This window comes from Macrotis lagotis, chromosome 3 (assembly GCF_037893015.1).
Source record: "Macrotis lagotis isolate mMagLag1 chromosome 3, bilby.v1.9.chrom.fasta, whole genome shotgun sequence".
In the NCBI taxonomy this organism is placed as follows: domain Eukaryota; kingdom Metazoa; phylum Chordata; class Mammalia; order Peramelemorphia; family Peramelidae; genus Macrotis; species Macrotis lagotis.
In genome coordinates this window covers 221418258-221432499 of record NC_133660.1, presented here as the reverse complement: position 1 = coordinate 221432499, position 14242 = coordinate 221418258, and the positions used below count along the sequence as shown (strand labels likewise).

The following is a 14242-nucleotide window of genomic DNA, read 5'->3' as shown; positions in this document are numbered from 1 at the left end:
TTGTCTTCTACTCTGCTAGAGATGTGTTTTCTAAGATTTCCCTAGTTTCAAATAAGTAATCCTGCACCAAGTCAAGATTCTTTGTTCATTTTCCTTTTCTCCAGGGACACACACTTATAGACAATTTTACCAATTCTTCCACTAGTCAAATGAGGGACGTGTGGGGGGATTGTTTTAATTTTCAACTTCAAAAATTATTATGAACTTAACAAAACAATCTTGGCAAACTAATCAAAAGATCCTCATGAGAAACTACCAATATGAGTGCAAAGTTGTGATATTTTTAATCCTTACAATTTGGGACATTTCATTTTCTATGGGTTACTTCACATTTAAAACCATTTTAACATCTTTTAAATGACAGTGAAGATCATAGTAATCTTCATTATAAATTAATATCTCTGTGTTCAGTGATTAGCTACTTGATTAGAAATTTCTAGCTATATAAGTTTTATGTGAGATAAAATGCTTAGTGGTTGGGAATGTTGGCAGAGACAGGGATAGGTGGAAAGAGCATCCAACAATGCTCATTCATTTTGGGAAATGGAAAAACCAAGTTACAACTAATCAGCTCTTAGATTGATTTAAGGTGTCATAGGCCTATTCTTCATTTGAGAAGGAAATTGCACATAAATAGGATTTTCATTTTTATTAATGTCTGTTTACTTTTTTAAAATTTGATTTTATGTTCATTAAAAAGTCTCTCATAGTTGACTGATTATCTCAAAGAGTCTTTATACTTTGATTTAACAAACATAAGACTTTTTGTACTCAAATCTAAAAGAATGAGATCTGTAGAGTTTCATATTTCCATAAATCATATTGCAATTAAGAACCATGCATGGTAGTTCTAAAATCTTCTGTTAGTTTCCTTGCATAGTGAATAAATTTACTTAGGCTATCTAGACATACTATAGTCAAATCAGACCCAGGCATGGCCAGGCCATTAATTTCAACTAGTTTGACAAGTGTTAGGGGTAGCCACAGTCAGAGGGATTGTGCATCAATATGCATTGATCAGATCATTAAGCCTGCCAAAATGAAAGACTGTTCAGGGATCTTTTCATTTTGTACTTACAGATATGGCTTTAGTTGCCTCAGTTTCTTTATGCTACTCATTAAGATTTGAATATTTTCATTTCACATAAGGTTTTCCAACATATTTGGTCCATTTCTTGCTTATGGTAACTAAAAAAGACAATATGAATTTATCTTTCTCCTGTATGTGTCTATTTTCAAAGATTCTATAACAATACTACTATACTTAAAATATACTACCATATATATACTAGCCTTGATGATGGAGGGGGAGAGTAGTATCCAGCATTGCTCATACATGGTAATGCATTTTTTAATCTTTGCATTTATCGTTCAACTAGTATTCAGAGACAAATTACGTTTTGTGAGATTTTTTAAAGATAATTCTTTAGTTTTGCCCAATAAACTGGCAATATTTTTTCATCTTAGGTTGACCCAGGTCTCAATACTTGTGAATGCCATGTCTGTAAACAAGAAGCTTCTGGTCTGACTGCATCAGCACTGGCAGCTGGTCGTCTTCCTGCTGGTCATCAGTTTATGAACCCAGAAAAACCTGCACATCCTGCACTTCACCTTTACCCTCATATTCATGGACATTTGCCTTTACATACTATTCCACATCTGCCTCGACCTCTTATTCACCCCACTTTGTATACAGCATCCCCCTTTACCCACAGTAAGGTAAGTCACATCACAGAACTCACATACTTGTTGCTATAGTAATTTTACCAGTTGTTTCTGTCTTGAATGCACAAACATTATAAAAACAAGAATATAAAACTGAGTGACTGGAAAGAAAAATGACCATTGTTAACTCTACTATGAACCAGAGTGTCATCAGATATGAAATATACCCGAAAAGAAAGAAGTTAAGATAATGGAAATTTAAAGTGGAAAGAACTTTTATAGATTATTTCATCCATTTTCCTTATTTTGTATCTGAAGAGTCTCAGTCTTAGAAAGGGGAAGTGTGTCTTAGATCTCAGACTAAAGAGCTCCAAATTTGAAAGAGCAGAGTTAAAATTGAGATCTTCTGACAGTGTTCTTTCCTTATGATTTCATCTTGGTCCAACATATTAAATAATCTTTCACTTTCATTCATTCAATAAATGAATGCTTATTGTGGCAGCCTACTATGAAGGAGTAAATTGTATGGAACTCCATGGATTTAGTGACTTAAACTTTGACATGATTTTTTGATCATTTGATCTTCATTTTTGGACAATATACAGTATTGCTTCAGTTTTGTTCTTTTTCGCTAATAGTGATTTTAATTCAGTATTTTTCTTAATGTATTATTTCTATTTTGGGGATAGCTAAAGAAGATAAAAAAAGATCTTAAATTAGAATATATTCCCTGTTTACTCCATTTAGTAATGACCTTCCCTCTCAGATATTTCTTAGTATATATTCAGTATATTGTGGAAGGATGGAAAAAAAAAACAGTTGCCTATACTATCATCTTCTGCTTTTTGTGTCCTATTTTTACTGGACTCTTAAACTCCATAAAAAATGAAACTTATCTTGCTTTTCCTGACATCTAACAATGTTCTCTACAGTTACTTGGTATCTAAGTTTGTTTAATGAATTAGTATAGATCAGGTTTATAGTATAGATCAAATCAGACTCCTTGTGATAATTCCACTTTCATAGTATATTTTAATTTTTTCTGGATAACAAAATGACACGCGAGTTTAGAAGTTTTTGTCATGCAATAAATTTTTTTTGACATGATATACAGTATTTTTTCTTTGTATCCATCTTCAAGATTTTCTGTTCATGGTCTTTAATGTTACTTTGGCCTACCTTTGAATCTTTATTTTCCTATTAATGATTTGATAAGATTAGAGAATAGTCACTTTATATTCTGAACTTCAAATCTGTATTGAATTGGAAGCAAAGTCATATCAATGCTCTACCAGAATCTTTTCTTGGTATAATTTTAGAAACCTTCAAGTTTAATCTATACACCTCAAAATCAGGAAAGGCTTGTATTCCAATAGGGTATATTATAACTAATAACAAATATTGCTACTTTTCCTGCTCATAGATATTTAATTTCACCTCACTACTGCCCTAATATTATAGATTCATAATAAAGAAAATTCCATTTGAAAGAAAGCAATTTGGGGCATGGCACCATTTTTTTTTTACTTTTCTACCTATAGGATAAAATATATGTTCTTAATTTCCTTATCATTTGTGTTATGGTAGTCCTACCTATTGGCCTAACAAGAATTCTCAAGCTTTTTTGTTTAAACTTTTAACAGTCTGATAAAGAATATAGACTACGTTCTAACTAGTAATTCAGAAAAATAATCCAAGATATACATATAGGTTATGATTTGTTTCTTTTGAAGGAAATTTATGATTGTGCTGCTGACTTTATCCTGACTATTTTATTGCATGTGCAAAACACTTAAGATATTTATACTTTGCATCTAATTTTACATGAAAATAAGAGCTCCATATGGTTCATGAGGCTATCATTTATTAAGCACCAGCTGTGAACTGAGCATTTTGCTAAGGTCTGGTGATATAAAGAGAGAAAAAAATTGAACAGGCTCTCCATGTAGGGAACTTGCATTATTTTAGAGACTGCATATACATAACAAAAGTATACAAAATAAATACCAAGATAAATTTAGGGGGAAAGGTAAAGATTTCTAGCACTTGAGGCACCGAGAAAGGTTTCATCGAGAATGTAACACTTGAAAAGAGTTTTGAAAAAAGTAAAAGGCATAGGAATAAGGAGAGTTCATTTTAAGCTTAAGAGCAAGATGGTTCAAAGGCATCTACAGATTGGAGATAGAATGTCATTTTTATTAGACAGCATAAAGGTCAGTTTGTCTGGAGCATGGAGTGCAGAAAGAGTATTGATGTATAATAAGGTGAAAAGATAGGGTAAATTCAGATTGTAAAGAAATTAAGAGTATATATTTTATTCTATAGGTATTACAGCCATTGCAGTTTATTACTAGGGAAGTAACATGGTCACACATGGACTTTAGGAAAATTATTTTTGCAGCTTTGTGTAGGATGATAGATTGCCGTTTGCAAAGGGAAAGATTTGAGGTAGGCATTTAAGAGTATTCTATAGTGTTAAAAATGACAAGCAGAATAATTTCAGAAAAGCTTGGAAAGACTGATGTGAAGTGAGCAGAATCAGGAGAATATTGTACATAAATCAACAGTTCAATGAAGAACTGTGAGTGACTTGGTTAGTCTCAGCAATACAATGATCCAAAACAATTCCAAAGTTCTAATTATGAAGCATACTATCCACTTCCAGAGAAAGGATTGATATTGATTGAATAGACAGTAGCTATTTCTCACTTCCTTTTTTTGAGTCTTCTTGAAAAAAATTATTAATATGAAAATGTTTTACAAAATTGTACCATCTCAGGGAAGAAGAAATAGAATTTGGATGTCAAAACTTTAAATAAAAATATTGGTTCAAATGTGAGGTGATATTATGTGGGTAGAAATTACAAGATTCAGGGGCAGCTAGGTGGCGCAGTGGATAAAGCACCTGCCCTGGAGTCAGGAGTACCTGGGTTCAAATCGGGTCTCAGACAGTTAATGATTACCTAGCCGTGTGGCCTTGGCAAGCCACTTAACCCCATTGCCTTGCAAAAAAATAAATAAAAAAAATATTTAACACCACTTTACTAAAAAAAAAAAAATTACAAGATTCACCAACAGATGGGATAAGTTTGCCATGAATAATCCCAAAGTTGTCAACATGTGTGGATTTGAAGGGTGATAGTGCCCTTCTCAAATAGGAAACTTTTAAGGAATTGATTTTTTTTTAGAAAGATTTTATTTATTTTGAGTTACAATTTTTTCCCCATTCTTGCTTTCCTCCCCCCACCCCCCCCCGACAGAAGGCAGTCTGTTAGTCTTTACATTGTTTCCATGGTAAACATTGATCTCAGTTGAATGTGATGAGAGAAATCATATCCTTAATGAAGAAAAATAAAGTATGAGATAGCAAAATTACATAATAAGATAACATTTTTTTTTTCTAATTTGAAGTTAATAGTCTTTGGTCTTTGTTCAAACTTCAAACTCCAGTTCTTTCTCTGGATACAGGTGGTATTCTCCATTGCAGATAGCCCAAAGTTGTCCCTGGTTGTTACACTGATGAAATGAGCAATTCCATCAAGGATGATCATCACCCCCATGTTGCTGTTAGCCTGTACAATGTTTTTCTGGTTCTGCTTATCTCACTCAGCATCAGTTCATGCAAATCCCTCCAGGCTTCCCTGAATTCCTGTCCCTCCTGGTTTCTAATAGGACAATAGTTTTCCATGACATATATATACCACAGCTTGCTAAGCCATTCCCCAATTGAAGGACATTTACTTGATTTCCAGTTCTATGCCACCACAAACAGGGCTACTATAAATATTTTTGTACAAGTAATGTTTTTTACCCTTTTTCATGATCTCTTCAGGGCATATAAATCCAGTAGTGGTATTGCTGGATCAAAGGGTATGCTCATTTTTGTTGCCCTTTGGGCATAGTTCCAAATTTCTCTTCAGAAAGGTTGGATGAGTTCACAGCTCCCTTCCAACAATGATCATTATTCTTTCTGGTCATATTGACTAGTCTGTTAGGTGTGAGGTGGTACCTCAGAGAAGCTTTAATTTGCATTTCTCTAATAATTAATGACTTAGAGCAATTTTTCATATGGCTATGGATTGCTTTGATCTCTGTAAATTGCCTTTGCATATCCTTTGACCATTTGTCAATTGGGGAATGGCTTTTTGTTTTAAAAATATGACTCAGTTCTCTGTATATTTTAGAAATGAGTCCTTTTTCAGAATCATTAGTTTTAAAGATTGTTTCCCAGTTTACTACATTTCTTTTGATCTTGGTTATAGTGGTTTTATCTGTGCAAAAGCTTTTTAATTTAATGTAATCGAAATCATCTAGTATACCCTAACAGCAACGTGGGAGTGATGTTCAACCTTGAAGGACTCGCTCATTCCATCAATGCAACAATCGGGATCAATTTTGGGCTGTCTGCAAAGGAGTCATCTGTATCCAGATAAGGAGCTGTGGAGTTTGAACAAAGTTCAAGGACTATCCCATGCAATTTAGAAAAACACAGATATCTTATTGTCTGATCTCTAAGGATATGATTTCTCTCTCATCACACCCAATTTGGATCAAGGTACAACATGGAAACAAAGTAAAGACTGACAGATTGCTTTCCATGGGGGAGTGGGGGGAGGGAAGTAAGATTGGGGGGAAAATTGTAAAACTCAAATAATATCTTGAATAAAAATTAATTTAAAAAAGAAAAAAATAAAAGATATCAATGCAATACTCATTTCTGAATCAACTTTCAACTCATCAACAATATGACAATACCAAATTGAAAGAGCACAAATAAAAATTTATGTTGTCCTCCTTCCTAATCTATTTAAACCAGATATTAATGCTTCTAAAAGCTGAGAAATGGATAATAGATCAGATTCACAGGGAAAGACTAAAAGAACCCTGAAACCTTTACAGCTAGAAGAGTTGATTTCTATGATAGCAAACAACAGCATGGATTTAGGATATAAACTCATTCATAAAAGTTTACAGAAAACAATGGTGAAATATTATGAGCAGTATCATCTCCATAAGCAGTGAGAAATTGTGAAAGGGAAGATTTACATTAAAGTTGATGAGAAATTCAATTGAACTCAATAACGTCATATTTTAAATACCTAATATTCCAAAGGGATGGAGGGGAGATGGAATCTCAGATTTGTTACTAATGAAAATACATGATAATATAAAGACAAGAAAATATCAATGAAACCATCCCCATATGCTGACTTGCCTATCTCTCCAAAATATTAAATAATGAAAATATGTAAAGTGATTAAAATAATATCAAGGATGTTTATGATAAAAGAATATTTGTTCACTCTGAATTTTTTCTTTGATATAGTAAAGCAAATGTTCCTTTGGACATTCCTTTCCAACAAGATGGTGTCTCCCTTACCTGTGTCAAAATTGTTTTGTTTGATGATCCTCTAATAACAAATCAAGGCATAAATTAGGGGAGGGAGGAAGGGAGAGATTGAGATTGGGGGGGGAGATTGAGAGAGAGTGGGGAGAGTGTGTTTATGAAAAAGATGTCTCCTAAAATAATTCACACAGATGATCTTCAGTTCATTTTCAGTTGTGTCCAACTCTTCATGATCCCGTTTGAGGTTTTCTTGACAGAGATTCTGGAGTGGTTTGTCATTTCCTTCTCTAACTCATTTTATAGATTAGGAAGCTCAAGGAAACAGGGTTGAGATTTGACCAGTCACATAGCTAGTAATTGTCTGAGATCAGATTTGAACTCAGGAATCTTCCTGGCTTCAAATTTTGCACTCTATCTACTATCTTACCCAGCTGCCAAAGAGATGAGAAATTTCTTAAAGACAGTGATATTCTACAGATAGTTTTATTTATAGATGAAATTATGCTGATTACAAGGCCTAATACTTTACCAAATAAGCCTCCAAAATGATATCTGGCTTTACTATTGACACTGGAAAAATCAAGTATATGAAGTATATGAAGAGTACCTGTTTTCCAGACTATTTTATATGTATGTTTGTGTACACATATACATAAACATTTAGAAGAACAGCCTATTGAGGTGGTTGATTAGCATGTATATTTTGGGCTTCATTTGGACAATGATTGAGGCCAGAATCAGAAAGAACATGATGGGAGAACCAATATAATTTAGTGAGGAAAGTATTGGATTTGGAGCCAAAGGATTTTAGTTCATATTTCAATTTTATTGCATACCATTAATTTGCTGCACTACCCCACCCCCCAAAAAAGAAATGGTATTGAAACATTTTTTAAAACACATAAGAAAAAAGAAATCTAAACAAATCAGTTTTTAAAAGTTACTTGTGAAGTTATATATTTGAAAAGAAAAAAGCCGTTATTTCTGAAAATACTCATTTGGTCTTTAAATTCAGAATAAAATAGAACTTTTTTTTAAAGGGGGGACTTGGACTCCCATGACCTCTCAGGTCCCTTCTAGTTCTAAATGTATATTTCTGTTAGTTACTTTTAGCAAACTTTATAATGCTTTTAATGATCTCACACAATTCCACCCCCTCCCCGAAAAAGTCCTATTTTTTTTATTAAAGATATTATTTGAGTTTTACAATTTTCCCTCCAATCTTACTTCCCACCCCCACAGAAAGCAATCTATCTGTCTTTAATTTGTTTCCATGTTGTACATTGATCCAAATTGAGTGTGATGAGAGAGAAATCATATCCCTAAGGAAGAGACAAAAAGTCTTAGATATAACAAGATCAGACAATAAGATATCTTTTTTCCTAAATTAAAGGGAATAGTCCTTGAACTTTGTTCAAACTCCACAGCTCTTTATCTGGATACAGATGGCACTTTCCTTTGCAGAGAGCCCAAAATTGTTCCCGATTGTTGCACTGATGGAATGAGCGAGTCCTTCAAGGTTGAACATCACCCCCATGTTGCTGTTAGGGTGTACAATGTTCTGGTTCTGCTCATCTCATTCAGCATCAGTTCATGCAAATCCCTGCAGGACTTCTCTAAATTCCTGTCCCTCCATGACATACATATACCACAGTTTGCTATGCCATTCCCCAATTGAAGGATATTTACTTGATTTCCAATTCTTTGCCACCACAAACGGGGCTGCTATAAATATTTTTGTACAAGTGATGTTTTTACCATTTTTCTTCATCTCTTCAGGGTATAGACCCAGTAGTGGTATTGTTGGATCAAAGGGGTATGCTCATTTTTGTTGCCCTTTGGGCATAGTTCCAAATTTCTCTCCAGAAAGGTTGGATGAGTTCACAGCTCCACCAACATTGTAATAGTGTCCCAGATTGAGGCAGCTAGGTGGCACAGTGGATAAAGCACTGGCCCTGGAGGCAGGAGGACCTGAGTTCAAATCTGGCCTCAGACACTTAATAATTACCAAGCTGTGTGGCCTTGGGCAAGCCACTTAACCCCATTTGCCTTGCAAAAAAAATAGTGTCCCAGATTTCCCACAACCCTTCCAACAATGATCATTATCCTTTCTGTTCATATTGGCCAGTCTGAGAGGTATGAGGTGTTACCTCAGAGAAACTTTAATTTGCATTTCTCTAATAATTAATGATTTAGAACAATTTTTCATATGGCTTTGGATTGCTTTGATCTCCTCATATATAAATTGCCTTTGCATATCCTTTGATCATTTAAGACCTATATTTTTGAACATCAATATTCTTTTGATAATGAAGAATGGCTGCAAATTTTATAATACTAGTCTCTGAAAATTTAAAATTGTATGTGTCTAAAGAGGCCAGTGGAGACATGCATATTGAGTTTCAGCTATCACTAGTTACCAATGAATTGCACACCAACCTTAAAGATATTATGTACACCTGACTCCAGTGCTGGTACTCTATCCACTGAGCAACCTAGCTGCCCCTGGATCAGAACTTTTTAACCTGGGGTCTCTGAATTTTAAAAATATATATTTTATCTTGTTTCATTATTATTGTTTTCCTTTTTAATCCTGTATTATATATGTATTTAAGACACTATTTTGAAATGAGATGTGATCCACTGACTGCCAAAGGAGTATGTGATGATTGAAAACATATCAACCAGATAACTCCCAAGTGTTCTATTAAAAGGGTGATTCTATTAAATTAGTCTTGAAAAATGTTTACCTTAAAATTTAGTTTTATATAGCACTGTTTTGTAGTGTTTAGAAGGTTTTCCCTAATATTGTGTATGTTATGGTCTTACAGATAAATGGAATATTAGAAACAATTGGATGATAATTATTTTGACTTTTGTAGGCTTTACCACCAGCACCCGTTCAGAATCATACAAATAAGCATCAGGTATTCAATGCATCTCTTCAAGACCATATTTATCCAAGCTGTTTTGGGAGTACTCCAGACTGGAATAGTTCTAAATTCATAAGTCTTTGGGGATCAGAAATGATGAATGATAAGAACTGGAATCCTGCTACATTTTTGCCAGATACCATTTCTGGTAAGGATTGTTGGATAGATTTATTTAGGATGTATGGATTTACTTCTTACTGCTACACTCTCTGGTAACAATCAAGATTTGTGTCCTGTACTATATTTATTATGTTATTACAATAAATGAGAATATCACATGCTGTTGTTAGAGGGAGACTTAAAATATTGATTATTAATGAAAGTCTTTCAGGCTTGAGCCAGATTATTGTAAAATAAGTCTGTGTGGCAGATTTTTCCTGTCTAAATCTAAAGAGTCCAGTTCATTATGTTAAAGCCCTGATTTATAACATAGCCAATAAGAATAGCACAAAGGATACTAGCTTAAATAACTCATGATATCTACCATCTTTCCTTGGTGAAATACATGCAACCCTAGGACAGAACCTTGTGTTTACATTTCAATCCATAGAGGGCTTTACCTTTTGATTTTAAATATATGTTAGCCTCATAAAAATTGACTTTAATTAGAGTCCTGTCCCTTCTTCTAATATTTTTAATCAGTTAAATTTTACTTAAAATGAATTTTCTGCAAAGAACAAATAGATCAAAATACTGTGTTTAGTTAATCCTTTTAGTGGAAGAAATTTAAATTTTGACTCTACTGTCCATCATTAAAGAACTTCTTTTATTTTAGTCTTTACCAATAATTTATTATTCTTGAGTAATTTGTTTCTCCATCTAAATATAATTCTATCCACATTTTGATGATACAGTTACTAACCTGAGCATATTGATACATGTTGATATAGAAACAGAGAGAGGCACTTATTTCTTTTTCCTGCATATCAAATGTCTTGAACTGTGTACAAACTTCATACATTTCTCCAGTGACTTTTGAGCAAAGAAATAGCACAGTTCTAGATTCTAGTGGCCTAATATTACATTTCTCATTTACAAACCATTGTTTTGAGTGGTTTAAGTTTTAAAGAAGATAAATTTAAGACAAGATAAATTTGTTTACCGATATTAGGAGAACCTAATGCTGCAGCTATGTTGCAAACAGTGAGGTATTTAGCTGCTAGTATGTACTTTAGACTTTTGTTAAGCATTCCATGTTTAATCATGGTATTCTTCATTTCCTACCTCTTCTTTAAAGGTAGTGACATATTAGGACCAACACTCTCAGAAATAAGACCTGAAGCACTTCCTACCACATCTGGCAATGAAACACCTACAGTTACTGATAATAAAGAGAAAAAAAATGCTGCAAAAAAGAAATGTCTCTATAATTTCCAAGATGCATTTATGGAAGCTAACAAAGTTGTCATGGCAACATCTTCAGCTACTTCTTCTGTCTCCTGCACTGCCACCACAGTACAGTCCAGCAGCAACCAATTTAAAGTGTCTTCTAAGAGACCTTCATCAATAGGTAAGAGCATATGACCTTCTAAACCATTAATAATTGGTTTTGATTAGACACACCAAAGTTTTAAAAATATTTGATGTCACTCAGCTTGCTTATCACAAAAGATATGGTACAGTCATCATGCCTTCAGTTATAAGTCCTTGCTACAATGTTGGATTCTTCTTTAACTTTAAGCCTGTTCCAGTAATGTTTCTTAAATCTCTATATGTGATTTAAAGGAATCAAATGTTTTCTTCTGTAGTAGTAAGAATGAATTGCTTAAAAAAAATACATTGGTAGTATTTTGGGCATACTCTTTAGGCACTTGCCACAACTCGTTAGAGATAAAGGAGAAACATCAGTTCTTTCTTCTTTTCTTTTTTTTAGGTTTTTTGCAAGGCAATGGGGTTAAGTGGCTTACCCAGGGCCACACAGCTAGGTAAATTAAGTGTCTGAGGCCGGATTTGAACTCATATACTCCTGACTCCAGGGCCGGTGCTCTTATCCACTGCACCACCTAGCCGCCCCAACATCAGTTCCTTCTAAAGAAGCCTAAATTAGATCAGTGTTTAGTTATAATAGCAAAAGTGTGAATAGTGATATTATCTGTAGTTTGAGTCACTAATGGATGAAGAGTAAATATATAATTAAAGAAAATAATGCTCAAGTGAGAAGTTAAAATTTTCCTGACTAAAGAAACTGTGACTTTAAAAGAATTGTTTTGATCTCTTTACATTTTAGGTGAAGTGTTTCACAATATCAACAAAGAGGATCATAGACATTCTGCACCAGTTGCACCAAGAAATAGCCCTACTGGTTTAGCATCTCTTCCTTCTCTTTCTCCTGCTGCACTTTCACCATCCTCCACACCCCATCTTGCAAATCTCACAGCCCCATCCTTTCCCAAAACCGCTGCCACAGCTCCTGGATTTGTGGATCCACATTCAGGGCTTTGTCCTACCACCTTAGCTCCACCTACATCTACTACAGACAGCTCAGTTAGTGCTCCACCAAGTATCTGCAGGTGAGTCCTCACACATGAATTTTGTAAATCAGTAATTATGAATGCTGCTTATTTTTTAAATTGAGTTTTGACTAACTTTAGTTATATAGAATGAATTTCTTTCTCAATGAACAGTTTAAAAACCAGAGTTTATACAGCCACTTAAATATTCCTTAGTCTTCTGAATTTTCTGTCATTTTTCTCAATGTTTGGTATTGCTAATAGAAGCACTAGAGTTATAATGTGCATGCTTTTTGCATTTAATGTGGTTATTATTAACATCATGTTATAGCAAAGTTTTTTTTTCTAAATGTAAAGTACTAGCTTGTATGTCTCTAATGTATTAATTGGAGATGGTATTGTTTTCTTAAACTCTGTATAGTGACCCTGATTGTGAAGGCCATCGCTGTGAAAACAGCAGTGCATATGACCATCAGCAGTATGATGGAGAAGAAAGCCAGGATGAAGATAGCTGTTCTGAGCACAGCTCTAGTACCTCAACATCCACAAACCAGAAGGAAGGAAAATACTGTGACTGTTGTTACTGTGAGTTCTTCGGGCATGGCGGTGTAAGTTCCTTTTTTGTATTTCATACTTGATGGTTGTCCTGTTATCTTGTGCACAAAGGATCCACATGGGCTTATTTTGTTATTTCTTCATTGGATAAAATTATCATTTCTTGGCATTCTAAAACTAATTTTTTAAAAATCTCTTAATTGTATTTTAAATATGAAATGGGTTTTATTGCTAGTAAGTCTGTTGTAAATTAAGTTAGATAGGGATAGATTTTGTTACACCATGTTATGTTTGCAGTAAAGCTAAATTCAAAGTATCATGTTAATGTTCACAGACACAACTTCTACATCTTTTAAATATTAAAACTCAAATTCTATCTAATTTTTTTTTTAATTTTCTTAGCCACCAGCTGCGCCAACAAGTAGAAATTATGCAGAAATGAGGGAGAAGCTTCGTTTACGCTTAACCAAGAGGAAAGAAGAGCAGCCAAAAAAAACTGATCAAATCTCTGAAAGGGAGAGTGTCGTTGACCATCGAAAGGTAGAAGACTTGTTACAGTTTATAAACAGTTCAGAGACCAAACCAGTAAGCAGTACTCGGGCTGCGAAACGAGCAAGACATAAGCAAAGAAAGGTAAAAAATGGCAGCAAAAATGTTACTTCATTTTTTGTGATAATCTCAATTTCTTTTCTTTAAAGGAATTTTACATGCCTGGAAAAATGACATGTAAAAATACTTGCAAATTTAGCAGTAACATAGTTTTTTCTTTTTTTTAATTTTATTTTTTTTCCAATTACATGCAAAGGTATTTTTCAGCATTCATCTCTTTGCATGTTTATGCATTCCACATTTTTTACCATCCTCCATTCCCTCTCCCTCCCTGTGGCATGCAACAATCGGGTAGCAGTTGTACATATACAGTTATGTTTAATATTTTCCTGTTAATCATGTTGTAAAAGAGGAATTAGGGCTAAGAGGGGGAAAACCATGAAGGAGAAAGAAAAGCATAAAAGAAATTTTTAAAAAGTGAACAAAGTATACTTTACTTTGAAGTCAGGCTCCATAGGGTTTGTTTTGCCTTTTTTTGGATGTGGATGTCATTTTCCACAACAGGGATCACAGGGTTGCCTTTGATCACTGAACTCTTGAAAGGAACTGTGTCCATCATAGTTGATCCTTCTCACAATGTTGCTGTTAGTGTATAGTGTTCTGATTCTTCTCACTTCACTCAGCATCAGTTAATGCAAGTTTTTCCAGGCTTTTCTGAAGTCCAGCATCTAGTAATTTCTAAC

The 14242-nt window shown here is 34.0% G+C and overlaps 1 protein-coding gene across 5 annotated transcripts in view; it reads left to right on the top strand.

Moving 5' to 3' along the window:
• The window catches only part of FAM193A (family with sequence similarity 193 member A), a 213116-nt gene that overhangs the window by 171472 nt on the left and 27402 nt on the right, over window positions 1–14242 (top strand). For all 5 annotated transcript variants that reach the window (XR_012477109.1, XM_074229911.1, XM_074229910.1 and 2 more), the window contains 6 exons: window positions 1468–1719; window positions 9895–10093; window positions 11183–11455; window positions 12173–12455; window positions 12817–13003; window positions 13353–13583. Coding sequence is in view for 4 of the 5 variants with exons in the window: in XM_074229911.1 (XP_074086012.1) it covers window positions 1468–1719; window positions 9895–10093; window positions 11183–11455; window positions 12173–12455; window positions 12817–13003; window positions 13353–13583 (1425 nt within the window). In the remaining variant the exon portion in view is untranslated. The remainder of the gene's footprint in view (window positions 1–1467; window positions 1720–9894; window positions 10094–11182; window positions 11456–12172; window positions 12456–12816; window positions 13004–13352; window positions 13584–14242) is intronic.